The 27,093-nt window shown below is 40.7% G+C and overlaps 1 protein-coding gene and 1 long non-coding RNA gene across 4 annotated transcripts in view; both read right to left on the bottom strand.

Moving 5' to 3' along the window:
* The window catches only part of Imp (IGF-II mRNA-binding protein), a 424,845-nt gene that overhangs the window by 190,804 nt on the left and 206,948 nt on the right, over positions 1–27,093 (bottom strand). The window contains exon 1 of one of the 3 annotated variants that reach the window (XM_067150363.2): positions 4,556–4,695. The exons of the other annotated variants lie outside the window; for them this stretch is intronic. Coding sequence (XP_067006464.1) covers positions 4,556–4,617 — 62 coding nt within the window. The 5' untranslated portion in view covers positions 4,618–4,695. Of the gene's footprint in view, positions 1–4,555; positions 4,696–27,093 lie in introns of those variants that run through there. 3 annotated transcript variants of the gene reach the window in all.
* Positions 19,836–21,223, bottom strand: LOC137501229 (uncharacterized). Its single transcript, XR_011018437.1, has 3 exons — positions 20,912–21,223; positions 20,525–20,590; positions 19,836–20,441 (listed from the first exon to the last, which is right to left on the bottom strand). It is a non-coding gene; the product is annotated as an uncharacterized lncRNA (long non-coding RNA).

The raw sequence follows: 27,093 nt of genomic DNA, 5'->3' as shown, positions 1-27,093 counted from the left end.
AGGCAGAGCTATTCGGTTGTAAAAACTGCTCTAAAATTAGACCCGGGTGGGATAAGACCACTTGGACGGCGATTAAAGAGACGGATTGGTAACACCTAGGTGGCGTTACTCGAAACCTTAATGTCCGCAACAAACCGAAATGATAAGAGATATAGCAAAACAGCGGAAAGAGAGAATGTGGAGAGGTGCATTAGTGCTTAAATAAATAAAAGTGTGTAAATAATATATTATGAAGTAGTTAGTGTGAAATGGTTATACTGCCATCTTGACATACAATGAATAAGCCTGAGTTTTTAAAATTAGGAAACATCACTATAAGAAGATAAGGATGAAATCAAGGTAACAAATTGATGCACATATTCGTTTAATTAGGTATTGTAACAATTTACCAAGGCGGTAGTTCAATAAATGTCCTATGTCTTTAAAATCATTTATGAAATGACTACGTGAACAACAGTGGTGAATATGCCACTGCAAGTGTAGGGGCAGCTCTAAATGGAGATCAACGGTCACTGACTGATGCTCAGAAACAAAGTACAATCACCGTGTGTTACGTTGCCACGAGTGCATTAATATAAAAGACCACATATGTTCTGGACGATTGAGTCAACTGAAAAAAATATACATATATATATCACACCCACTCTCACTCTCTCTCTCTCTCTCTCTCGAAACTGAACTCTTCATTGCTGCTTCCAACAAGTAGATTGTTTTTATAATTATCATTAATGATGACTGACTGCATGGCCCAAAGTTGTAAGCTCCTGGGATTTTGCCATGTCCAAAAACAAGGTGAACTTCATTAAGTTTTGTAGAGATCATTGCTCAGCGTTTTTAGAAGAAAATCTTGTCCGTTCACGAGCAAGACATTGTTAGCAGACACAGCAAAAGCCAAACAACTTTATAATGAATACCAGTACACACATGCTAATAACGAACGGTATGGACTACTTACTTACCGAAGAATTATGTATTAATATAGGCTGCAAGCTAAAAATTAGCCAGCGACATCGAAAAAGGCCCTGGCAAACGCACGAAATCCTGAGAAGCGTCCAAAGACAAGCCTCAGGCTAGTTCAGTAATTATAAGATTCAAAATTACACAAATCCATTAAGCTGACTCCGTGAAGAAATTGTAAACATACCAGCGGCGACGAAGTTATACTTGACAAACAGAAAAATTCTTATGGCAGAGTGCTCTGTTCTACAAAACAGCCCACCATTAGAACATCACAACACCTTCATGGCTACTAACTGAAACGAGATTGAATAATTAGTAATAGTAGTATCACTTCTCATGGAAGCACAGGGCCTAAATGAAAGCTTGCCGACAAACTTCTTTTTGCCTAGATCTCATTCTAGGTTTTCCTTTTACCTACCTCCCACATTATTCGAAAATTCCCGAGTCCAATTTGTGTACGATTCATACCAAGGGTTATCAACTTCACTTCATTCCAGCTAGTTTCTTTGATGAAATAATGTAGGGTGGTTGAGTTATCGGCCCATAACTTCCTGTTCCGGTGATTGGACTGCCATCCAAGCATCTGGGCCTGCAGTACTCTGTTCCTGAGGCAAAGTTTGGGCATTTCTCCTCAACTGAAGAGTTATAGATTTCCGGTAGCCGATTGCAGTGATTACTACTGGGCGATGGGGTCACCACGTCCCTACACCAGAATAATAAATAAATCTCTTATTTCATCCCCTCAACTCAATTTCAGTCTACGATGAAAGCTACGGCCTAAAACTAAAGCACTTGTTAAAACCTTGAACCCCTTACTTTATCTGAATGGTTGATCTGTTACAATATCTGAGATGAAGTTCAAACCACATGGTTGCAAATTGTTAGTATATACATCTTCATCAACAACCGTTATCCATATCTGTGTTCAATCCACAAGCCACAATTGACTAACGCCTCAACACTCCTCTATTGGCAATTACTTCTGTGACTACCTTTAATTCCACATTTCTATCATTAAATCATTAGAACTGGATGTAACTATCGTGATCTCCCTCTGCTTCTCATGCCCTCATGGCGGAGTCCATTTTTCTCCCAAGTAACCTACCGTCCGTTAATTAAATTTAGGTCAATTTAATTTATTGAAATGGTCTTAGGTCAATTTAATTTACTGAAATGGTCGGCATTGTTTTCGACGACGCACAGAACAAAAAAATTAATGCCGTCAAACAAAATATAAAAGAGTTATAACAATGCCTCGCATATCAAATAACTAATGTTTTGCTTCATTGATAACAGGGAGCTATACGACGATGAACGTCAGGACTTACCGGACTTCCGACAAGATCCAAAGTACACTCGGCAGTTTGTATTTCGCCCGTACGATTATGCAAAATGCAAGACATATAAGCTTAGCGGGTTGTGTTCTGATTTTGCTACTACGCAGGGGTTTTTTAGACCAGTGAATAGAAATGCATGAAGTTAACTATTTTACACGATTATCATCCAATCGACTGGAAAAACAGTGCTGCTAGTTACACAAACACGATGAACAAAGGGCCATCGAAGGAAGAACAGCACGACTAACAAAGACAATTGAATATGTAGCGGAGATGGTGACAAACGGAAGAAATTCGAGAAACGAAAGTACTGGTTTCCGTATTATAATTCAGAAAAAAGAATTCAAACGTATAAAGGGTTCCATAGCAGCAACAGGACATACATGCATAATATGGATAAAGCAAACTCATTGAGTTAGGCCTTATGGATTAATTCTGGACGTATGAGGTAAACCATCGTGACATTTCGCTGAGGGCAGAGAGAAACTGCTGAGGCGCATATTGTGGTACCTTCAACGCAGGTCGAATCAACAGTTCTGACCATGGCAAATTATAGATAAGAGCCTATACCATAAGGAGTGCAGTAGACGATATAAGGTGAACTGTTGTATAATTATTTACCATTGTTCATCGCAGCGTTCTCCTTGCACATACAGTAGCATCGCAAAGCTTCAAGACCAAACCATCATAAAAACTGGAAATAGTCGTTTTAACATTTACGTTAAGTGTTCCTCTGACATTCAGAATTAAGAAAGATGAAGACTACGCAATTATGCCTGAGCATAGAAAAGTGATATTTAGTGCGTTTACATGCAGGATTCAAATCGATTTCGGTACACTTCCCATACTGAAAACGCCAGGTAAACAGGACTCGGTCCGAATTGATTTCCAAAGTAAGACACGCTAAAATATGAGACAGTATCGCACATGGTTCCAGCCAAATTCTATGCAATTGCGGATCGTACGGAGATCATACTGAAAACGACTGAGTGTACTCTCCATATTTATTCTCTTAAAAATATTTTCCATGCTGGAATTCGTGCTATTAATATTCAAACATGATCGTTGCCTGACTGAATATAACCACCAGAAAATGATGGTCATCGAAATAAGTGCCTTTAATATATCCATAACTTACTAGACTACTTCAATTCGCTTGACTATTTAGAAAGCCCCTGTGAAAAATAAATTGATCGCACTGCGATAAATGATAAGGAATATAGGCGATATCAATAATACCACGATTCTGTATCATTCAATTAGACGCTCAATACTACAGTACATGTAAAAGGGGAATTCGGTATGGTAGGTGTACTCAAATCGACTGCAAGGCCCCATGTAAACGTAGTAATAAAATTCGGTATAGTCTCAAAATGGATCTCACTATAGGAGAGCTGAAACTACTCAAAAGATTAACAAGGGCATACCTTGTCGCTAAAATTTTTCTGTCGTTTGTAATAGAAATTCGATGGCAATTTTTTGGAGACTACCAGGAAAAAAATAATCTGCTACACTAAGAACCTTCCCGGTCATGAACGCGGTTACAGGCCAGCACTGACTGCAGTCCATCCAAACCCACAAGTACCCCTGATCCGAAGTATTCTTAATTCAATAGCTATCGCAAGTTTTCAATACGTCGCTGATACCCCGCTGTTGACCGCGTAAAACAACCGTCACCCTTTCTCTTCTCCGCTGAATATCAAGACAGTGCTTCCCCTACCAAACGCCCATATTACTTCTTTATTTATCCAGAATAAAAAGAACACAAAGATTGGACTTACCTCGTTGTATACATCTCCGATACCACGCAATTAAAGAAGTAAAACATTCCCGAAGCAGGTACCGTATCCCACGAGCCAATGTACTACGATGAACGTCGAGGAATCGAGTTTCGAGACAGAATAAGAGCAGAAGGCTAAATGAATTTGCCTCACGCTAATATTTCATTCGTCGAACTTTATTATTATTATTTTTATTAGTAATTTTCCACAAACTGTAGCTACAATAAAGGGATGATGAAGAAAGGGCATAGCACCACACACAGGTAGGTGCCTCCCCCCGCTTAAAATTAATTTTTTTTAAATAATTACAATTATAGGCTATAGAATGTGCTTATGCAAAATTATAAAGTATTTACACAGACGTTTCTTCAATCCCAAACTCCCTACTACATGCATTAAATATCCTAGTTTTCCAAACCTTCTCTGAACACAACACGATTCCTAATTTGTTATAAAAATCCGCATTCTTATACTTACCTCATATCGTGAGCATCGTCATTATCCGACCCGGGGGACAGAGTCATCTCAGATATCTCCATGGAACAAGTCACTCACAGACACTAACGCGAAGCAGTCCACTTCAAGCTCACAGACACTATCACAGAAAAGAACACGCCAGTGCCACGTGTCGGGTCCTAAAATGCCAGCCTCTTTTCCCCGATGACGTCACAACGAACATTACAACACAAGCACTGCTACTAGATCACTCGTGTAGGCATTCCCAAAGGCACACTTTGAAATTTGCAGCAGTAAGGGCTTAATGAATGCAGAGATACAAAAGGCAGTTTGAAAACAACACAAAGCCAACCAGTTATTAAAAAGGGAAGCACGATCACCCACTCATGGTGTTGCTTGAGCAAGGCTCGCCGCGCGAGAGGCCGGCTGCTCTATTTCTAAACGACTAGACACTACGAAGGAAGAGTCGGCGCATCCCCTCCCGTAGTATTCGCAAACAACCAGTTAACCAACCAGCGCTCCGTATTCCCCTCCACCGTCAGCAGATCCCCACCATTTCCTTCAGTATCCCATCACTCCTTCCCAACCAGTATTACTATCCAACAAGACAGGAAAAAATGTACACCCGGTATAGACTGCCATCTCGTGGCGGCGCAATCTACTTCTCCACGCTTGGGCGTAGTCCATTGCTATTTTGTAATGTCTGAAGATCATACACGGGTGTGCATGGGAAGGTACACCCGATTTTTACTGTGCTCCAAATCACGAAACAGAACATGTCTTCGTTAATGTTTCCAGAATAAGGAACTTTATAACGTACTCGGCTCATCCAAACTTGGGTTTACACAGTTTTATAGAAAAGTTGCAACACGATACTCGGTATTCATAATTTAATGCTGCAATCCAGGCGTATCGAATTTCACCGCAGGAATAAACATTACCAAGAAAACTGGCAATGTCTATACTGGTAACTCAAGATATTTGTTAAATATGCTCCCTTACAAATATTTCTGCAGTTGCTAAAGTTGGAAAGTGAACGTCAGAACGTCAATAACTTACCACATTGAAGAAAAAAAGAGAGGGAGAGAAGCCAAACAGCATGTTCGAATGTACTGTGAGAGGAAGTACCCGAATGTAAAGCACATGTATATTCCATAAGATATCGCCCTATTTCAAAATAATAACATACTGTACATGAGCCTCGCCACAGAGGAACACTCAAGTTCCTAGATGCATTATCCTTAGCGTACCAGCACATGAATCGTACCAAGCAACAGTAAAAAAAAACTAGTCCGGAAAAGTTACTCTACAGATACAATATTCATATCGCTGAACATCGCATAACGACTCAAATGTCATCAAGAACGTCAAAAATGGTCGTAAAATAGAATAAAAGATTATTTCGTCAGATGTCACAGGAAACTGTCAAACTCATGGATCAAAAGATGGAGTTGAAGTTTTCAAGATCACGTTTTAATGAACACCCACGAGACCTAACACGTAGGAGTGTTATCTGGTAACCAGTGTGTACTGTATTTCGTTTTAAGTCCCTTCAAAACACTAGGACTGTGAAAGATACGATCGAGCCCTTTCAACTGTTTGTCGCAATTTAAAATGACAAAAACATTCTAAGAGATCAGGATTTCACACCCATGGTAGTCGCTATACAGTAAACGCTTTTGGTGCGCTCGTCGATGTCTTATGAGTCAACTTATCATTTTTATTTACAAGTACAAGATGCCTCACATCTTATTCCTATCTTCGCGTCAAGCAGCAATCTGTTACAATTTTCGACAAACTTATGCTGCTGTCCCAGCGCTCATCACGTACAGTAGCCAGCGAGCAATGTCTTTCATATATCCGAAAATATTCCTTAACTGCATTAGCATTTTATACTGTAACCAGTTTTGTGCGGTGCAAAGCTGACAGCTTACCGGGAATATATCAAACAGATTGATAACGCCCCAGTAGGCTCAATGATCTAGAGAGACCTAGAGGCCTGGAGCATTTCTTCAATCCCGGTGACAATCTGAACCTGTTCGCCGTGTTATACACAGCATTTTAAACCGTGTCTTAGGATCACGTACATTTGGTGAGAAAAATTGTATTCCGAATGGCGAACTAACTCCAGAATTAAGAGACTAAATCGCATGGAGATTTCGAAATGTGTACAGCACCTTCGTGGCTGTGCGGTACTGAAAAATGATCACAAGTTCTGGTAGCCGTGTTAACTTTTTAAATGGAAAGAAAATTCCGAAACAAAAGATGGATTCAAGAATATGGATAGTTCGCGTGTTTTACGCGCACGTCATGAAAATTCTGAAAATCATTGACGAAGGATCGACGAACTGAAGTACAAGTAGGCGCAGCAAATGATCATAAAATAGAGTACCTTCAAGTAATGTTTCCACATTTATTATTGTTCTTTCTTCGTTACGCCCGTTTACAGAGCGCGCTGTAACTTGTTAGCTTGATGGTTTTCTTTCTTATTCTCCCAAAATCTCTTCATGAACTCGCTATGCAGTTTCGTGCTTTCTTCCGTTCATTGTTTCCCTGTGGTTCTTTTAGTCTTTTCCGTGAACGTGTGTTTTCAACCAGATTCCCAAAAGCCTTGCGATCCCTGATGGTATCGTCTGTGATGTTCATTTCTTTTCCAAGTCCTGTTATATTTCCTCTAACCAGCTTATTTTGACCTTCTTTGAATTAATTATACCAAGCAGGGGATTTTTTTTCATATGTGGACATAGAATTTCAATCGTCTCCTGCGTATGGTATTGGTGAACTTGTCGATTGCTTTGTACAAATCTACAGTTTTCCTTTTAATCCATATACCAATTTACATGAACGGGGCAGTGTATTTTCGTAGCAATTTTTCGTTCTTTTCAATTTCATCAACTTTAGTGGCCTCCTAGAGATGTGGTTTCTGAGGCATACAAGGCTTCCGGAAAAACAACAGTCTTGTAATTACTCTTTTATTGTAGTCTAAGCTTGTCCAACCCTTGTCCCGTATCTGTACGGGGTCGGGTATGAGGTGAGATGAATATGTCATGGCGGATTTTTATGACCGGATGCCCTTCCTGACGTCAACTTCATCAGAGGAGTTAATAAGATGAAATGAATGACGTGATATATGAGAGTAGGGATAGGGAGAAATCCGGTGCCGGCACATAGCCTACTCTTGTCGAATAGCACCAAGGGGTCTGCTCAAGGCTTAACGTCCCCATCCGACGGACGAATCACCATCAACAGTGTCATATGCCCTCACTCCACGTGAGCACTGCGGAGAGGTTTGGAATTTTATCCAGGCTTTTGGCACGAAATCTAGTGATTATAAAGTGTACACCACCACCTCCCCACATTCTGATGGTGAATTTTTTTTCGACCAAAACCTCTGTGTCAGACCGTTTAGACTCAAGCGCCTTAACGGTCATGACTACCAGGCGGGCTATTACTGTTCTATTGTAGTGGTTCCACATAATTCGGTATGCTTTCAGGAGTTTGGTGGTTCTTTCTAAATTAGCTTTCCTGTCCAATCCGGATGGTACAATGATTTCACCTAGATATTTGAAGGAAGGGACCTGTGGGATTATTCCATAATATGTCTGTAGTGGGGATCTTTGGATATTCTGGTGTCCATTAGCCATGATATGAGTCTTCTCATACGATATTTGGAGGCCTGTCTTTGATGCTATCTCATGTATTATTCGTATAATTCTATACAGTAGATACTGTATTTCGAAAAAAATATGTTTTCCCGTAAAACGTTAACAGAACGCTTCAAGGAACTTCTTCCTCTCCACGGCTATATTAGTTTCCAACCGGCTATACCCAGGAAATTCCCGGGCCATGCTACTCATTGGATAGCATGTCTGGTGATTATGAAAGACAGGGTGGTGGTGATGGTGATGGTGGCGGCGGCGACTATTGTTTTAAGAGGAAGTATAACTACACAACCATCCTCTAACACTAATCAGAGGGAAAGACGGCAGGGGTCCAATCGAATGATCTAATAACGTCGGGGTCGGAAAAGAAGGCTTTACCAAAGGTGGTTGGATAGGATATATGAAAGTGAGGAGACTGGCACAAGTAAGTGGAAGCAATGCCAGGTTCCGATGGTCGCCAACCCATGCTCCGAGGTTAAGAGCCCTTGGTGCCCCTTCTAATCGCCTCTTACGGCAGGCAGGCAGTACCGTGGGTGTTACTCTACCGCCCCCACCCACCGGCATGAGACCATGGTCTCTAAAATCTGCCCGCCACTCATTTCAGCCACGCGAGGCTCCGCTTTGTCTATGAAGAATTATCTTCTTGTTCGTTAGTCATGAAGTCGTCCTAATCTCTGTTAACCCTCACTCTTTCCAACTCCGACGTTATTACGAGGTCCAAGGAGTGCCATTTCCCCGCCTTCCATCCACTGAGCTTTATCTTTCTTCAGCCGAAGCTGCCCGCTATTCGAAGTTTTTAAGAGTAGTGGCAATTATTGCTCTAAGAGAAGTGTAACTGGAAAACCATCCTCTCTTAAACACTAATCAGATGGAAAAAACGCAGAAGTATTACACTTGGAACAAGGAAGTGTATCGGCAAAAGAAAGGAAAGGCCCACGAAGGGCGTGAAAGACTCCCTACGCTTCGCAAACCTAATACCGTCGGGATCGAAAGAGAACAGGAGTTGACCACGGGAGGTTGGATAGGAAATATTAAAGCGAGGAGACTAGCACAAGATGAAGCAATACCAGAGCCCGTGATCGCCACTGCCCGCGACTTCACCGGGCACTTTGTGAGCTAATTCACTCGAGCAATGGTGTAATGGTCAAAACGCAATACAGGGTTACGTTAAATATGAGATTATGCCTATTATCGGGAAAATCCAATAACAGCGCAACAATATGCCATACGTCATAATTAAAAGTAAGATCTATGAATACCAGAGATAATGAATCACAGTTGATAATTCCAATATTCCTTCAACATTAAGTGGAAAAGGAGTATGATTTCCTGCAAATCGGGCAGTATAAGTAGTCTTGACATCAAATACTGCTTTCTAATAAGGCACGAGTCGCATACTTCAGTAACAACTTATACCCGTTACCGTTTCTATGATATGCCTAAAATTATAGAAAGAAAGACGTGATCCATTTCCATGTCAAGAGGTTTGAAACATTACTCTCAATGCTCCTGTACATTTATTATCCCAGGAGTAGTCATCTAATCCATGTAATGTTGGTGTTTGTATCGAATGTGCATTTGGAAGACCTTCCTGGATACACAGGTGCTCCGTGTCTAATGACGTAGAGCCCGGATAATATGTAATATAAAAATGAGAAATATCTACATACATATGTGGCTAAAATTGATAAAATATGTAATTAAATATGAAATAAATAAAAAGCATGTAACTTAATATCTAAGCTTTATTTGATGTATTCTTATAGTTAGAAAAGAAAACAAAACCAAAAGTTAACACCTGCAGATGTTATTCAACCTCTAATTTTCATTTCTGCCTTAGCTGGCAGGACCCAGCGTTCACAGTGCACTAAGTCTTCTGGTATAGGCTAGAGCAATTTCGTTACTTTCATTTATCTGTCTCTTATCCTCTGCTTTGACAATATGAAAGTGACTGAGGTATGAGCGATGCTAATAATGCCATTCCTTTTGCAGCCAGCCCTGTTATAAAGAGTGTAAAAATGTTGCTCATAGGATCGCTTGTTGCATGTATTTCAGTGGGCTTGGCAGACTGATGTGTAATAACAACTTCTGGCTCGGTGAGGAAAGCAACGGTCAACTATATCACTCCTCAGTTCCCTGGTAAGCCACTTCAGTGATGCCTAGGCCATCTATGACAGCTGATGGCAAAGCTGTTGGGGATCCAACCAGCCCTTGGGCTGAGGACTGAACATACATACGATTTTCATTTGGAGGCACAATTAATTTTTTAAAAATTTCCAAATTTTCTGCGGTCATCGAATGCCTTCTGTCTATTCGGATGTTCTTATATATTGAAAAAAAACCTTTCAACTTCACATGAAGTCACTAGCGCGTATTTCAAATTGCCCGGCAAAGAAATATTCAATTGTAGACTTGCTCAAGCAAGGAAGGTCCTAATAAAGAGGGAAGAAATTTGATCTCAAAAAACACAAATATGCTTATTAGAAAAATGTTTCTGAAGACGTTTGTATGTAGTGTAGCCCTTTTATGGAAGTGAAGCTTGAGCAATAAAAGGCGCTTTTGACATATTACATTAAATCGAGGAATGGCGAAGGGATCACAAAAGAAGAGTCACTACATCTAAGAGGAGAACAATGTGACAAAGTTCGTGCAAGGGATGACTGATACACAGCTCTAGACACGCAACACTTGCACCGTCAACATAGCTAAGGGATGCGATTCTTTGACAGAACACCTCACTTTAAATTATTAAATTATTTTTAGATTAGCTATTTTCAAGTATTTAATTTAAAAATTTAAATCAATGTAAAATGAATGAATAAAGTTTGTGTTTTCTTTCAAATGCGCAATATCCTCCAAATATTTCAAATATGTAATACTCATCAAAATCCGGGCTCTACTAATGAGAAACACACGAACACATTATCTACGGAGTTAAAATAATCTATTTATATAAAATAACTTGTCCTGACTGATTCATCATCGCCGAGCCAAAACTACTGGACATAAATGAAAATTTGAAGATACATTTATATTACTATGTAGGTGCTCGCTAAGGGAAGAGTTTTAGATATTCCGTCGCTAAGGGGGTTAAAGGGGGAGGGGGGCATTTTTAAAATGAGTGTATCTATATCACAAAACTTTAAAGGTTAACAGATGTAAAAATAGGTGTTTAGAATCTCCTTTAAAAATAAAGAAACACGTATTTTTTTTTTCAGAAAATCCCCTTAGGAGGGGTGAAAGAGGGTGAAAAATGGGTTGAATGCCTTCAATGAGAACACTTATATCTCAGAAACTGAAGATATTACAGACCTGAAAATTGGTATTTGGAATCTCCTTTAAAAATAAATACGTATTTCTTTATTTTTGGAAAATCCAATTAATGGGGGTTAAACAGGAGTGACAGATGAGGTGAATTTTTAGATATTTTTTAAATGAGTGGATCTATATCTCGAAACCAAAGTTTACAGATTTAAAAATTGGTGTTTAGAATCTCTTTTAAAAATAAATTAACACGTATTTTTTTGTTTTCGGAAAATCCCACTAGGGGGGGGGGGTGAAAAAGGGTGAAAGAGGGTTTGAATGCCTTCAATCAGGAAACTTATGTCTCAGAATCTGAAGATATTACAGACCTGAAATTTGGTGTTTGGAATCTCCTTTAAAAATAAAGAAACGCGTATTTTTTATTTTGGGAAAATCCAATTAATAGGGGTTAAACTGGAGTGACAAAGGGGGTGAATTTTTAGAAAGACTATATGTACAGTATATCTTAGAAATGTAAAATGTTACAGACGTAAACACTTGTATTTGGAATCTCCTGTAAAAATAAAGAAAAACAGGTAATTTGTTTTGGGAAACTTCACTTAAGGGGAAGAAAAAAGGGGGTGAAATTTTAAAATGATCATGTCTACTGTATTATCTAAAAAAACTTAACATATTACATAAATTAAAAATGGTGAAAAATGGTAATTTAAATCTCCATTAAAAATAAAGCAACATGTATTTTTGTTTTGGGGAAAACCACTTGGGTGAGGGGCAAGAATTACAAATTGGGGTTGAATTCTTTTTATTAGAACACTGATATCTCAAAAACTGAAGATGTTACAACCGTGAAATCTGGTATTTGGAATCTCCTTTAAAAGAAGAAATACGTACTTTTATGTTTTCGGAAATCCACTTCGGTGGTGGTGGGGAGAATTAAAAAATCAGTTGATTTATTTTTATGAAGATACTATTATCCAAAAAAAAAAAAAAATGTTGCAGAATTGGAAACTGGTATTTGGAATCTGCTTTAAAAGTAAAGAAGCACGTATTCCTTTGATTTCGGAAAATCCAATGATGGAGGGGAGGGGTGAAAGAATTGAAAAAGTAATTGAATTAATGGTATGAGAATACTTCTAATAAAAACGAAAGTCGTTGCAGACGTGAAAATTGGTATTTGGATCTCCTTTAAAACAAAGAAAACCGCATTATGTGGGGGAAAATCATCTTGGGGGTGGAGGTGAAAAAGAGATGAATTTCTTTTATGAGGAGACATCTCAAAAACTGAAGAAGTGACAGTCGTGTAATTGGTATTTAGAAGATTCTTTACTAATAAAGAAACAAGTACTTTTTGCGTAGTAAAGTTCACTTAACGGTGAGGGGGGGAAAGGAACTCATAAAAGTTAATTATTTTTATGGGGATACTTATATCTCAAAACTCAAGGTAACATATGTGAATATTGGTAATATCTCAAAACTCAAGGTAACATATGTGAATATTGGTATTTGGAATCTCCTTTAAACATAAGGAACACAACATATGGAAGGGTGGGGGGGGGGGGTAAATCAACTTAACGGCGGTGGGGTGAAAAGGGTGTTGGGAGCAATTGATTTTACTGTTCATAATGTACTACTTGATTCTGATCATAAACCGATCATTTTTAATCTTTCCTGGGTTCGTTTTCAAGAGCCATATTTTCCTTTGGAGAATTTAAAGTTAGATTACAGTAGATTCTCCTCGCATGTAAATAAAAATTTAAACACATTTGAAATAAATGAGAGGAATGATACTGACCGTGCAATTGTTGATCTCTATAATAAGGTCAAAAATGCACGTAAGTATATCATTCGCATCGCCAGAAATCCCGCGCACTTGCTCATGCACGACAATGGTGCTGGCCACATTGTCAGCAATGACAATGGCAGCAGATGTAATTTACCGCATCTTGCATCTTGCTGCGGGGTTCAGAACATTAATAATAATAATAATAATAATAATAATAATAATGATAACAATAATAATAATAATAATCTGGACCGTTGTCAAAATGTACGGACTGCCCTGGGAACGGGTCCTAGACGGGCAGTTCGGCCGCGGGTTCAGTACCGCCAAGGCACCCAAGACGACACCACGCCGGATCTCCTCAGGGATTTGATCCATATTAAAAATGCTTATAGGAAGAGATGGCAAAATTTAGGGACCCAACTGACCGGGCGGAATACCTGGAGATAGCCCGGGAAGTACGAAATCGACTGCCGGGAAGAAAGATTGAAAAATGGAAGGATCTATGCCAGGGATGGCGAACCTTTTCCAACTAGTGTGCCATTTTAACTCTGGTTTATTATTCTCATCTGTTGAGTGTGCCACTTGTTGTTTTCCATTTCCATTAAGGGATGTCTACAACCTACATACCGCCCCCCCCCCTCGCAACTTCCTTTCAATTTCCCGATTATGTTTCATAATACGTTATTTATTTATTTATTCATTTACTGAGTCATTATTTATTTATTATACATATTTGCATAACGGGTGCAATATATCTTGTAAATACATTTGATTGCATGTTCCGTGGGGCCGCGGCGGTTTCCTACCCACTCGTAAGCCTATCCCATCGTCGCTACAAGTCCTATCTGTGTCGGTGCGACGTAAAACAAATTGTAAAAAAATATTAGATATAAACATCTAAAGTACTAATACTGCGAATTGACTTCACTTCCTCCATTAGCTTCATTATCTTCCCATGTTGTAGTTTGCACGCTCAACAATTAAGGTAATTTCTCCCTCATCACATTTCCATAAGGAAATCTAAAAAAAAAAACAGATATCCTTGTTTGTAAGGTCACATTCATGCTTTCATCAAACAATCCTGCATATATGTGGGAGTTATCCAAATTAGCTTTCAACTGCTCCGAAACTTCTTCACTCATTTTTATTATTCTACCCTTGTCAGCAGTTCAGCTGGCTGGGATTCCTTTAATATTGTTAATTATTAGTTGTTTGTTAGGGAAGTTTTCATATGATGTGTCGGACGGTAATAAGAAACTTTCTTTCAACAACTCACCGTCAAAATCTGGTTCACATGCATGCTGTACTATGCAGTGAGACAGATAGAAACAGCCGCACTGATATTATTCCTTGGTCGGAAAGATGGTTCAAAATAACTAGTTTGTTTGTGTAATGTTGGATATTTTGTGAAACGAACTCTCTTCTTTCTTCATTTGAAATGGAACAAACATTTCAATGATCAGTCTCAAAATTGCGCTTTACATTAAATGTGGGGGTACAACTGTTTTCGAACACAGGCAATACATCTTTCTAACAGTCCGAATTCCCTTGGCCAGAGTTCTTGAAAAGTATGGTCACCACCTTTGTTAAGTTTCTGTTCTTTTCGGCACCGAAAACATATTTGCGATGTCCGTATACAAAACCACCAGAAAACGACACTATTTCACTTGACTTTCGGACGTATCAGTGTAGCAGTGTTGCCATATTGCACGTCCGAATGGAACTAGTATTTAGATTTTCGATATTTATTTCTTACACGTGAAACATTGCATTGTCTGTGGTACGAGACGTATACATAAAATATTATTATGTTCATGTGGTGTGCCACCGAAATCGTGTCCGCGTGTCACCTAGTGACACGCGTGGCATAGGTTCGCCATCCCTGATCTATGCCGTAATCTCATAGAAAACGAGTCAGCACGCGAATTTCGGCGGATTCTCTCGGAAAACGTGTCAGCTCGCGAATTTCGGCGGATTATAATATATAAAACGTTAAGCATTCAATTATAAATTTCAGTATAATACCGTAGCGAAGCACGGATATCTTGCTAGTGGAAAATAAAAACCAACGTCAAGGATGGTCAAGAGTGTTATAACTACGGACCGGATTTTTTAAATGTATATGCGCATATGCAAATGCATATTTTGCGGGTTTATTGAATTTATTACATATTCTAAAAATCTAGGCAGCCAGTACACTGGGGGTAGTTCTGTGAGGAATTTCTTCAGTTTGTGTGTTAATTTAATGATAGTATGCATATCCTTTACTCTGCCTAACGACAGTTAAAACAGTAGCTGTTCGGTAATAGTGATTATTCAACTGATGGCATTGTTGTCAAGTATGCTCGAAAGAAATGAAAAGACATTTCAATTTTAACATTCATAAACTACTGCACACATTACGGCAAAGGAGGGAAAGAACAACATAGTACAACTACTTCTCACGCGTGTAAAACAGAAGTCTCCAGTGAATAAAAATGGATCATGCTTTAGTGCATATTTTCCTCATGTCAATGCATATTTTCCACATTGTTAGTGCATAAGTGCCTGTAATTTTAAACGTTTTAATGCATAAAGACCCGATACCTTGTTACAAGATCTGCGTACTTCCTGAATGCGGAAGGTTTCCTTGTAATACTGACTTCCAGGAAGCGCGAATGTGACGTATACAGTTGGTTACGTTCCACAAGCGACCGTGCCGGATGCGACCACGCTGATATCGTGCCGCATGAGACCAATTTGTCAGTCAGTCAGTCACCGCTGATCTGTATTTAGGGACAGATTGCGTATCGGTTGTTTACCTGGTTACGTGCCAGATGCGACCGTGCCGGATGCGACCGGCCATTATCGTGCCAATAGCGACCGAGCGGATATGCACCGTGCCGCATGCGACCCATCAATCACTTACAATTGATCTGCATTAAGGGCTGTCACCAAGTGGCAGATTGCTTCTCAGTAGCCAACTTGGTCTTTTCTAAATTAAAGGTCTGACACCCTTGTTAGCAGGTTCGAGTGCCGTTGGTCGAAAGAAAAATATGATAATGTTGCTGGCTTTACGTCCCAGTAATTACTTTTATGGTTTAAGGAGACGCCGAGATGCCGTAGTTTAGTCCCGCAGGACTTATTTTACGTGCCAGTAAATCCACCGACACAAAAGCTGACGTATTTGAGCGCCTTCAAATACCACCAGACTGAGCCAGGATGGAACCTGCCAAGTTGGATTCGGAAGACCAGCATCTCAACCGTCTGAGCCGTCGAGCCCCTTAGCCCGGATGAAAAAAACTTCACCATGAGAATGTAGGCCGGCAGGGTAGGAAAGTTGGTGTATACAATTTGTAATCACTAGATTACGTACCAAAAGCCTGGATTCAAATCTAAACTTCTTCGCAGTGTTCAAATGAAGTGAGGCAATATGATGCTGTTGATGGTGATTCGGCCGTCGGATAGGGACGTAAAGCATTGAGTAGACCCCTTGGTATTATTCGAGAGGAGTAGGGTACGTGCCGACAAACGGGTTTCATCTTTCCCTACCTCATTATCACAATCTCACATCCAGGCGCGCAGGCCTCCCATGTGCGTCAGGTAGAAAGACCTGCACCAGGCAAGCCGAACACGTCCTTGGACACTCCCGGCACTAATAGGACACGATAAGTAAGTAGGCCTAAGTCGTAAATAATTTCAGAGAATTAGGATCTTTTTTTGCTAGTGGTATAACGTCGCACCGACACAGACAGGTTTTAAGGCGACGATGTCCGACTCGTTGGCTGAATGGTCAGCGTACTGACCTTCGGTTCAGAGGGTCCCGGGTTCGATTCCCGGCCGGGTCGGGGATTTTAACCTTCATTGGTTAATTCCAATGGCCCGGGGGCTGGGTGTTTGTGCAGAACCACCATCCCTGCAACTCACACACCACACATTACACTATCCTCCACCACAGTAACAGTTCCCTACATCTGGCAGATGCCGCCCACCCTCATCGGAGGGTCTGCCTTACAAGGGCTGCACTCGGCTAGAAATAGCCACACGAAATATATATTATAGGCGACGATGGGATAGAAAAGGGCTAAGAGTGGGAAGGAAGCGGCCTTGTGCTTGATTAAAGTACACATCGACTTTCACATTTGCCTGATGTGAAAATGGGAAACCACGGAAAACCATCTTCTGGGCTGCCGACAGTGGGATTCGAACCCACTTTCTCCCGGATGCCAGTTCACAGCTGCGCGCTCCTAACCGCATGGCCAACTCGCCCAGTAGGAAATTTATTGAAGATCTCCCTTGGTAAATTATTCCAATGCCTAACTGCTCGTCCTATAAACGAATATTTGCCGCAATATGTCGTCTTGAGTTCTAGCTTTATCTTTATATTGTGATCTCTCCTACTTTTTAAACACCACTCAAACTTATTCGTCTACTAATGTCATTCTACGCCATCTCACCACTGACAGCTCGCAACATCACGCTTAGCCGAGCAGCTCGTCTTCTTACTTCTAAGTCTTCCTAGCCCAAGATTTGCAATATTTTCGCAACGCTACTCGTGTGTTTTGTTACCAAACATTATCGATTGTTTTCTGAAAGGGATTCAAACTTAATTTCGGAGTCCCCGGTACAGCGTAATTAGATTCTGGTACAAATTTAGATATGACTAGCTAATGTACCCGTGCTTCGCTACGGAATTCTACATTGTATTCAGAATTCTAGGTTAAATACTCTACACGTTGTGAATAAGATTATATTAAACTACATAGCTCTTAAAGTTACTCAGAAAAGCGACGGGCAAGTCACCAGTATTTTCGCATCAGAAGACTTGGTTAGGAAATTATAATGGCAGGTCCTCTTGCCTACTGTCAGTCACAATCAACTTGGTAAGTTTTCATTATGATGGTAGGCCCACTTGCCTACTGCCAGTCAGTGGAGTTGGGCAGTTTGATGATAATGGCAGGCACTCACTCTCTACCTGTCTTTTTACATCATCAGAAAGACTGTCTTTGTGGTTTTGCCAACTGAAATCATCATAGGTCATTACAATGAAGTCAACAGAAATGTCGCAGTTACAAGCAATGCTATCATAATTATGAAATACTCGATAAAATAGAAAACCGCACATTTTCTCATTTTTAACAGTACTATGCTGCCGATCTAACAGTCCAAAGTTCCCGACCTGGAATGACCAGGCCGCAGACAGCCGTGAACAATCCTCTGCCATTATTCCTGTAAGTGTGCACACTGCTCATTCCAATCAGTGCCACAGAGAAGGAATCAAGTGCGTGGAGTACTATGATAAACCAGTATGTTACGTACCAGTAGTACCAGAAAATCGATGAACCAGAGGAAAGTCATGCTAAAGAAGAAAGTTATCTAACTCCACATTCCCCTGTGGAGGGGGGCGGTAGAATTACACCCACGGTATACCCTGCGTGTCGTAAGGGGCTCTCAACTTGGGAGCTTGGGTTAGTGACCACAGGGCATTGAGTTGAGTCCTAGCACTGCTTCCACTTACTTGCGCCAGGCTCCTCATTTTCATCTATCCTATCCGACTTTCCTTGGTCAAATCTTGTTCTATTCCAACCCCGACGGGATTAGAACTCTCTAGGCCTAGAGAGTCGTTCGTTTTCACGCCCTTCGTGGCTCTTGTCTTTCTTTCGCTGATATCTTCCTTTTTCGCAGTGTCGGATTCCTTCCATTTTTCTCCCTGATTAGTGTTAAATAAAGGATGGTCACCTAGTTGCACTTCCTCTTAAAACAATAATCACCACGACCACCACCACCACATTAACACGTAGCATTTCTCCTCTAATGGTTGGCGTCAAGAAAAGCATCCAGCCGTAAAAGAATGCCAAATCTGCTACACACCCTGACCCGCAGTAAGAACCGGATAGAGTGGGGAGTAATAGAAACGAGCCAAGGCAGTCCGGGTTTGATTCCCGGCCAATATTTGTGGCATTTACGAAATGAAATACATTTTCCTGGAGATGAAAAATGGGAAACCACGAGAAATAATTTTCGAGGATGGCCGACGGGGTATTCGAACCCAGCAGCCTACCGAAGTAGCTGTAACTAGTCGTCCGGCAACGCACTGACCTAACCTGCTTGGTACCTTCTCCCAGACATGGAGGCGCAGCTCCATATATGGAGATATTTTAGGAAAATGCTATTTATTTGCTAATGGCTTTACGTCTCACCGACACATAGGTCTTATGGCGACGATGGGATAGGAAAGGCCTAGGAGTTGGAGGGAAGCGGCCGTGGCCTTAATTAAGGTACAGCCCCAGCATTTGCCTGGTGTGAAAATGGGAAACCACGGAAAAACATCTTCACGGCTGCCGACAGTGGGATTCGAACCCACTACCTCCCGGAAGCAAGCTCACAGCCGCGCGCCTCTAACCGCATGGCCAACTCGCCCGGTGGGAAAAGACGTAAACGCATCACCATATTTGAGTGGCTCAGTGCCATAGTTGCCTAACCCACATTTACTTCATTTTGAGATATTTTAGGTTAAAGTTAGACTACGATTGAAAAATGACAAGTGCATCTTAAATATTACTTTTTATTGCATTACTTAGTACAAATACTGTTTTTTCACATACATAACAATAAAAAAATTGGCACTAATTATCCCCAACCAAAATAAATCACAAACTTATAGGCAGTTTTGGCGCTGAACTATAACACACTTCACAAACAAAATTGCTGGTTAGGCAACAATGGACTTAGATATAAGGAACTTTTTAATGCTCATTTTCAGCAGGAACTATTGAAATAAGTTCAGTATTTACCTCTAAAGAAATTTAAATGACAGAAATTAATAATATTTGAATCTGCTCTTGACAATACATAATCTACGGTAACTCCTTATTATTTTCAATCTTCGTTAACTTCACTTTCTTCTTGTTCTTGTTCTTTAAGTGATCTGTAGAAATGGTGGTGTTGTGGTGGAATATATTTCATCAGATCCAATAAATCTTTTAATTTCCCTTTTGATATTTTCCTGCCTTTGGGGTAGAGCTCCAGAGAACTTGGTAACTGGCGGATGGGTCAGCCTCGAACAGATTTCTTTGAGAGATCAGCTGTCTGGAATATCATATCTCCATGGCTGTTGTAGCTATAAAACAGGGTCTTTGGGTACTCTCTCTGTATCTTAAGCCACCGTAGCTTCAACTATTCCACGTTTTCCTTGTGCGTACTTGTGGTTCTGAGTTACCTGTAACCAAGTTACATTAACTCTCAACAACAGGTCTCTAGAACATTATCTCCACTGCACTTATAGTTATAAAGAAATTTTACCTGAGGTTTGTGAAATAGAATCGCATACAAACGTAACAGCTGCAGGCCCATCTTGTCTTCCTGCATCTGAAAATGCATCGGTAGATCAGAGCCAGACTTGCCTAACCAACATAATATTTATAATGGACTTTCTGAATTACTTATATTAATATTTTTATAGCCAGAACTTATCCTCTTCAGTTACTCATTATGTTAGAACTAGTACCAAATTTAATACATAACATAATCACCATTGAAGTATCAATCAGTTATGCCTAAGCACAATACAATTTCATTTACTTCAGTCAGAGCTAGAAATGCCTAACCAACTACATGTTTTCCGTATTAATCACAAACCATTCAACTTATTACCTAATATTATCAATATGTGTATCTATTCTAAATTACCTGAGGATTTGAAATCAGCATAGTTACGTTCATAACCTTGGTCCTTGCCACTGCCATCGTAATTATCCTCCAGGACCATTTCCACAATCCAGCTCTCTTCAGCCATCTTGATGTTGGATAGGCACAGCTGGCACTAAAGGAACTGAAGGTTATGGAAGTTGCCTAACATAATTGCAGGTGGCAGCACCAATCAAGCTACTGGAATGTAGTAGGCAAGTCTGGTCCTGATAGAGGCAACTATTAGGAGTCCATTATAGCACATTTACAGCATTTTTTAAATTTGTGGGTTAGGCACCTATGGCGCTGAGCCACTCATTTCGTGTTGCAAAACGAGTTTCCCCCAGAAGTGTTATGTAAAGTAGGAGCAGTAGCTGCTTATAAGACTTTTTGAAATTACATTACACTTCGTTTAGCTTACCTTATCTTGGGTGATGACACAACTTATCAAATGACAATTTGCTTGTCAACGCCGGTCGCATCCTGTCAACGCCGGTCGCATCCGGCACGGTTACAGATTATGCGGTCGCTAGTGGCACGGGTCGCATGCGGCACGGTCGCATCTGGCACGCCACCGTTTACCTAGTCTGGTAAATTATTTCAGAGAATTTGGAAATTAATCGAACATTTCCTTTGGTAAACTATTCCATTCCTTAACTCAGTTTCTTATGTATGTTGGGTATTCACCCCGAAGACTGGCTTGATCCTCCACAGCTCTGCCAACAGCCGTCATAGATATCCTAGGTGTCACTGAAGAGGCATACTAGGAAATGAGTGGGGTCGTTTCCTGTAGCTTTCCTCACTGAGCTAGAAGTTGCTATTACATATCAGTCTGCCAAGCCCACTGGAATGCAAGCACCGACCGATCCTACGAGCTATATGTTCACATCATTCATAATAGGGACTGGCTGCATAAGGAATTGTATTACTAGCATCGCTCATACCTCGGTCACGCTGATATTGTCGAGGCCAAGAATGAGACAAATAGGTCAATGAAAGTAACAAATGAATTCTAGCCCGGACTGGAAGATATAATGCACTGTAAACACTACATCTCGCCAGCAAAGGCATACTCAGTTCTTATAAACGAATATTTGCCTCAATTTGTCCTCCTGATTCAACTTAATCTTCATATTGTGATCTTTCCTACTTTTAAAAGCACCACTCAAACGTATTCGTCTACCAATGTCATTCCACGCCATCTGTCCACCGACAGCTCAGAAAATACCGTTTATTCGAGCAACTCGTCTCCTTTCTCACAAGTCTTGGCGTAACGGTGCAAGCATGAGGCCTGAAAATTACGGCAAGATCTACTCTGTTCATTTGGTGCATCAGCTACCTTCCATGCTGTATACACTGGAATGTGGTTTGATTTTGTAACACGATCTCACGAAACTTCAAAGTATCTGAATAAATGCTACCACTTCTTATGATTACCTTTGATCAAATTTTATTTTTGAGCGCAAGACTTTTAGTGCCAGGAGGTCCGAGGACATGTTCGGCTCGTCAGATCTGTAGCACCTCCTTTTCCCGGTACACCCCATAGGAGTGAGCTACATGTACTGCTGTGTGAGGGTGTAGCCTGTGGATGTTATTGTACGGGCTAGAAATGGGAAGGAAGTGGTCGTGGCCATGCGAAAGTTACCTTCCCAACGTTTGGCTGGAAATGGAAATTTTCGAGGATGTCCGACGGGGGAGTCGAACGCAGCCGTCTCCCGAAATAGCCGTAACAGGCAGTGCCGTAACGCACTGAGATAACTTGTTCGGTAACTTCTCCCAGGCATGGAAACGCATCTCTAAATATGAGTATGTTGTAGGAAAAAACGTAAAAGCATCACCATATTTCGTGCTCTAAAAAACTACCAATTTCCCAAATAAAATTTTCAAAAGCAACTTAGGAAGATGCTGCTCTGTCATTTCTGTTTCTCAAAAATCCAGGGACTGAACTTCATCATCCCCAAGAACTTTGTTTAATTGCCGGGCTGAGTGGCTCAGGCGGTTGAAGCGCTGGCCTTCTGACCCCAACTTGGCAGGTTCGATTCTGGCTTAGTCCGGCGGTATTTGAAGGTGCTCAAATACGTCAGCCTCGTGTCGGTAATTTACTGGCATGTAAAATAACTCATGGGGGTCTAAATTCCAGCATCTCGGTGTCTCCGAAAACCGTAAAAAAGGTAATTAGTCAGACGTAAAAGCTATTATTATTATTATTATTATTATTATTATTATTATTATTATTATTATTATTATTATTTACAAACATAATCTTCGTTAAAATATAACTGAACTTGTGTTATTGTAGTATTCAGAATATAATTATCCGATTGTACTTGTCGCCAAAATTAAAAATGTGTGGGATATGGTGAAACGACGGGTGCGGAGCTGTGACCCAATGCCAAACACCAAAGATGAACTGTGGAACCAGGTGAATGCAGGATGGATGGCTATACCCCAGGTCGCTATCACACATGGAACAAGTTATCAGTGCCCATGGAGCACTCAGTGGCTACTAGGCAACAGGACACATGCTGAAACTAGGTGACAAATGCTAAACGTTTCTGCAGAACATACTAATGGACATGTTCTGTGAATATGCACTTCCTATCTCTAGTCTTTCAAACTGTTCTGTTTTCTTATGAAAATGAGTGTATATATGTTTTAATGGTAAGCCCGGACAGAAGAGGAAACGAGCACTCGTTGCTCGAATGTGTACTCAGCTATGGTGGATAAGTGCTACTGTTCACTTTATAATCACAATCACTGAGTGCATTAAAATGCTGAAAATTATTTCCATTTTGGTTTATGCAGACCTGATCTTCGAAGGAAAGCATGGACATGTGGTTTTGATGGAGAGAGGACATATGACGCTGATGATGGCGATTCGTCTGTCGGATAACGACGTTTAGCCCTGTTCGACAGGAGTAGAGTAAGTGCCGACACCGAGTTTCACTCCTCTCCCTACTATCGTACATCACGATGCTGGATTTAGAATGTTGAACTAGTAGTATTTCTTGTAATGCTTGCTTTCCGCAGAATGGCTTGTACTGTTGTTGCTGTTGTTGTTGAGTAATGTTTTAACTTTATCATCGCCGGGATATTTCCCAATTGCAATGTATTTGTTAGTAATAATAATAATAATAATAATAATAATAATAATAATAATAATAATAATACGTAATTTATTTCTTCTCATTAACTCATCTGACGAGGTACACGTTAAGAAGGGCATCCGGTGGTCGAATCGCTAAGAAAATTCATCTCACTTCATACCCGAACCCGTAGAGGAAAAGAAATAGGGCTGGCTTAACATGCAAATCATTTCTGTGATAATATTCTGTATGTTGTGGAATGTATCATCTGTGTGATTATATTGTTCTGCTTACTCGAAGAAGAAGAAGAAGAAGAAGAAGAATATGTCGTGCGCTTATTTCCTTCTAAAAGCAAATCACATGTCCTCAGTGCTAGATCAAGGTTTCTTCAACAGATGCGCTAGAAATTAATACAAGAACTGACAAAAGAAGAGTTAACGAGTAATGGAAGCGAAGAATGCATAGCGAGCTGACGGGAAGGGCAGGCAGTATTCCCAGAACCCTACCCTACCCTACAGCCACTGCTCTCTTCAACAAGATAAAATTAAGAAAGGGTAGGGTAAGGGTTATTCTGCCCGAAGGCAGGTCCGAACCTCCGCAGAGGTGTTCCTGAGCCGGAGTTTACGTGCGGCAGGGAGGCCAGTTCCTTTCCGCTCCTCCATTCCCTTGCCCCCCACCAACAGCGCGTGGCAATCCATCCAACTCCTGACCACGCGCAATGTTGCTTAACTTCGGAGATCTCACGGGATCCGGTGTTTCAACACGGCTACGGCTTTATTTTTATTTTTTAAGGAAAGAAATGAAAACCGGCAATGATTCTCCTTACCTTACCTTAATGGCATACCAGCCACTGAAAATGATTTCCAGTTATGTTTGTGCAGACCTGGCATTTTCGAAAAAGGAAAAAAAAGCATGAACGTATTGGTTTTATGATATAGAACTTTCCGGAAATCGTTTGCAATACTTTCCAGCGCACATAGACGACTTCTTTTTTTCTAAAGATACGTTTCAACAATAAGCACTCGTTTTCAATGGAGTACTTAATCATAGTGGATAAATGTTACTCTGCACTTTATAATCGCTATGACTGAGCTCATCAAGCATATCACGTGTGTCAATAACGGAAATGCAGAGCTCTAGTAACGGCCGAGCCCTTACAGGACGTAGGATGGGACAAAAGCTGTTATGTCTCCCGCCACGCAGCTACATGTTTGTCCCGTGAGTGGGACCAAACCAGGTTCACCCAGGGGTGAAACGTTAGGGCCTACAATCCAATTTGAACACCAATATCGTTCGTCTCTTCCAGTAGTTCAGTTGTTATGTTGTCAGAACCGGGTGCTTTGTGCGGTCGCAACTATGTGATTGTCCTTTTCGTTTCCTGAAGTAAGATGTCTGGTTCTTGTTCAAAATCTCGCCATTCAATCATCAGCTGCACTGTTTCTTCTTTATACAACTCCTCACAATGCTGTTTCCAAGTGGGCAAGTCAAGCTCATGCTTAGCCATATCTGAGTAATGTGTAGGAACTTCGAGCATACTAAAAAGACTGGCGTTCGGCGCGCACACCGACTAATTTCTTTCGTTGCGACAAGCAAAAAGTTTCATGAAGGATAATTCTATCTCCGTTTTCAAACCAATATTGAAACTTTAAACGATGTCTAGTTAAACACCGGCTGAAAATTGTTTATGCTATGGAAGACCGTGAGCAACCTACACGTTGTTTAGGTAGACGTTGTCCAAGACTCCAAACTACTCATCGTTTCTGCAATCGGCCCAGTGACTTCGAGGACAGGAGAAAACAAGAGATGACCAAGTGTTGTCCAATAGGAAAGATGAAAATAAGGAGCCTGACTCAATTGGAAGCAACGTCAGACTTACCTGGAGGACCATCGTCACCAATCCACGCTCTAAGTTGCGAGCTATGTGCCCCTTTTAGTTGCCTCTTACAACAGGCAGACGATATCTTACTCTACCTCACTTATACAACGCGCGTGGCGGCGTGATTAACAGTGATTCAGCCGCCTTTTTCTATTGTGTTACGTCCTACCGACGCAGACAGGTTTTACGGAAAGAATGGTGTAGGGACGGGTTAGGATTGGGAAGGAAGCGACCGAGCCGTTAAGATACAGCCTCAGTATTTTCATTAGCCAAGAATCAAGATTCTTATCCTCAGAGCCCTAACATATTTCAGTCTGTCGATGATGGTGATGGTACTACCATATATTTATATGACATCACTCATACAGATGTTCACGATTGTGGCTCGTTGTGGAGGTCTTTGCTACGTTATTTGATGACTGTGCACGAGTCAAAATGGCACCAGCGATCCCAGAAATACTCCATCTCCATTGATCTACATGTAGGACTTTTGCCTACCGATTGTATACCTAGTCTTCCCTTAAAATATTTCAAAGAACTCAAATGTATCGAACATTCCATTGGTTATTTCAGTCCCTAATTCTTATTCCGATAAATGAATAGTTTCGCCAATGGGTCCTCTTCAATTCCAACTTTATCTTCATATTATGATTTTCCCTAGTTTTCAAAACACAACTCAAGCTTACTCGTCTACTATTGTCGTTCCACGCAATCTCTCCATTGACAGGTCGGAACATATCGCTGTAGTCGAGCACCTTATCTCCTTACCCCCAAGCCTCCCCAGACAAAAGTTTGCAACATCTTCATAACACTACACTTATGTCGGAACAAATCGTGCTGATTTTCTGTGGATCGTTTTCAGTTCTTCTGGTGTATCGGAACCCTACTCTAACGGGGGTCCTACCACAGACTTACACTCCATTTCCTTTATATACTTACTATAGCCCCTAATACTCCACAACCATATGAAAAGATCACTGACCTTTATTTAAAACTTCTAATGTGGTTACCCCATTGAAGGTCCTTCATTATAGTGGTAGTACGGGCAAGCAAAAGAGACCCATGGTGTTCCCCGCGTGGTGGTACTTAAATCACAAAAAGGTTCATGGTTCTAATATAATCATCCCTTGGTCGCCCGTTTTAGTCGCTTCTTACGACGAATGTTCCTGCGTTTCTGGATTTGCTCTATATGTAATGTCAAGAACGGGCTAACCCACTGCTGC

The sequence above is a fragment of the Anabrus simplex genome, chromosome 6 (assembly GCF_040414725.1).
Source record: "Anabrus simplex isolate iqAnaSimp1 chromosome 6, ASM4041472v1, whole genome shotgun sequence".
Taxonomy (NCBI): Eukaryota; Metazoa; Arthropoda; class Insecta; order Orthoptera; family Tettigoniidae; genus Anabrus; species Anabrus simplex.
This window is presented reverse-complemented; position numbering and strand designations above follow the sequence as displayed.